The following is a 2,221-nucleotide window of genomic DNA, read 5'->3' on the forward strand; positions in this document are numbered from 1 at the left end:
ATCGCCAAAGATGCAGTATGTAGGACTTTTCTAATGCACCACACCTAAAGCACATACAATATGCACAGGTGTTAATGGGGCCTCAGAAGGAGCAACGCCTTACCGATTAGTTCTTTTCTCCGCACTCCTGTCAATCAAGTAGTGAAGCCTCACTGGTAATAGGATTTTTGAAAGAAACATTATCAAATAAACCAATGCAATCAGTCTGTGTTTTTGCACTTTCTTTAGGAAACAAACCACAGAGAAACCAAGAGAACAGGAGCTGTGGAAACTGTGATTCATGAGTTGTTTTATTGTCATCTGATTGGACAAATCTGTGTATGTACATAAAAAAAAAAAAATGCTTTTCTGTTACAGTTGTGTGCAAGAAATTGTAGTAATGTGCGCATAGTTATACATTTTAAAATCTTAAAAAATACATTTCTCTATTATATTTTGAAGAATGACTGTGAGAAATGTCACAGTGGTTGTGGAATTTATTCTTCTTGGACTTTCTAGTAATCCAAAAACTCAAGTTATTCTTTTTTTTATATTTCTGTTTTGGTATTTGATCATCTTGATTGGAAACCAAATTTTTATTATTCTAATATTAACAGACACCAGTCTTCATACACCTATGTATTTCTTTCTTGCAAACCTTTCTTTTCTGGATCTCTTTTATTCAACTTCAATTGTACCAAGGATGCTGAGGGATCTGATGTCATTGAGAAATGGAATCTCCTATGCTGAGTGTGCAACACAGATGTACATATCGCTCTCCTTTGGAGAAACTGAGTGTATTCTGCTAGCTATTATGGCATATGATCGGTATGTAGCTATATGTTATCCGTTACATTACACTACCATCATGAGTAAGATGATCTGTCTCAGAATAGCTACTGGTACATGGCTATGTGGGTTTCTTCTTTCTATTTCTCACGTGGCTCTTACACTGAATGTAGATCTTTGTGGCAACAATGTAATTAATCATTTTCTATGTGAAGTACCAGAAATCCTATCTCTGTCATGTGAAAATATTATCTTAGTTGAATTCATTATTTTTGTGGTGGGTGTGATCATTCTTATGACTCCTGTCACATTTATTGTAGTGTCATATATTAAAATAATGTTATGTATCATAAAAATTGCATCATCAAGTGGTCGAAGGAAAGCCTTTTCTACATGTGGGTCTCATATGATAGTTGTTGCAATATTTTATGGTTCAGCTATGGCTGCCTACATGAAACCTAGATCAAGTTCAATACCAGGAACAGATAAAGTGATTGCCATCTTTTATACAATTGTACCTCCAATGTTGAACCCAATGATTTATACTCTTAGAAATAATGATGTTAAAGTGACATTTCTGAAATTTAGAAATAGATATTTTCTTTGCTAATGAGAAAAGGAAGGTACAGTATTGAAAGAAATAAGTGAAATTATACGTGTATAATAGTTGCCGGATAGCACTTATAAAGTGATCCCGCAACCTTGTGTACTACATTTAAAAATCCAACAAAACATAAGACCTAGTGTTCTCCATGTAAATGTATGTTAGAATCTAATATTCATCAATTAACAATTATTAACAAATGAATGCATGCCCGAGATCTTTTCAGAATAATTGAGTTGAATATATATATTTATATCTCTTCTATGCATGGAAAAAGTGAAATTATATAAGATTTGTATACTTGTGAAAGTATATGCGGTTATAAGCTCATAAGCATAAGCTCACATATGGCAATAATTAGTTGGTTTCCTTCCCCTACCCCCATCTGTGAGAAGGAAGGATTCACATACTTTAAGATGCAAAAGTTCAATGTGTTAGTTAAGAGATATGCACATCCCAAACATCTTCTCAATAGTCTGCCAATATCTCAATTTATGAGAGAGTAGAACGTATTTGCTCTGATGAAGATGACAAACTACAGCAACTCAACAAGATGTACGAGAAGTTTCGGGAAAGAGGGTACCCTGTAGAAGTCCTTGACCATGCACTAACCAAGATTGGGACCACCCGCACTAAGTTGTCAGGGCCTTTAGATCGACCACTGTTCATCCACACATTCAACAGCGAATCTAACAATATCAGACAAGTCATTAGGAAAAATCTACGTATTCTACAGGCCGACAACTCATTGGCATATGGACTCAAAACGGGGCCCGTAATTGCACATAGACGGAACAAGACACTTCGTGACGTTCTTGTACAAGCTGACCCTAGACATAAATATGCTAA

General features: G+C 35.2%; 1 protein-coding gene across 1 annotated transcript; it reads left to right on the forward strand.

Moving 5' to 3' along the window:
* Nucleotides 1-442: 442 nt before the first annotated feature.
* LOC141147761 (olfactory receptor 5AR1-like) lies at nt 443-1,378 on the forward strand. The gene has a single exon (XM_073634944.1). The coding sequence runs from the start codon at nt 443-445 to the stop codon at nt 1,376-1,378; it is 936 nt and encodes a 311-aa protein (XP_073491045.1).
* Nucleotides 1,379-2,221: the final 843 nt, after the last annotated feature.

This window comes from Aquarana catesbeiana, linkage group LG06, assembly GCF_042186555.1.
Source record: "Aquarana catesbeiana isolate 2022-GZ linkage group LG06, ASM4218655v1, whole genome shotgun sequence".
Taxonomy (NCBI): domain Eukaryota; kingdom Metazoa; phylum Chordata; class Amphibia; order Anura; family Ranidae; genus Aquarana; species Aquarana catesbeiana.

Excerpts from the sequence above, each read along its gene's own strand:
- LOC141147761 (XM_073634944.1), top strand. The coding sequence starts at position 443 with ATGACTGTGAGAAATGTCACAGTGGTTGTGGAATTTATTCTTCTTGGA.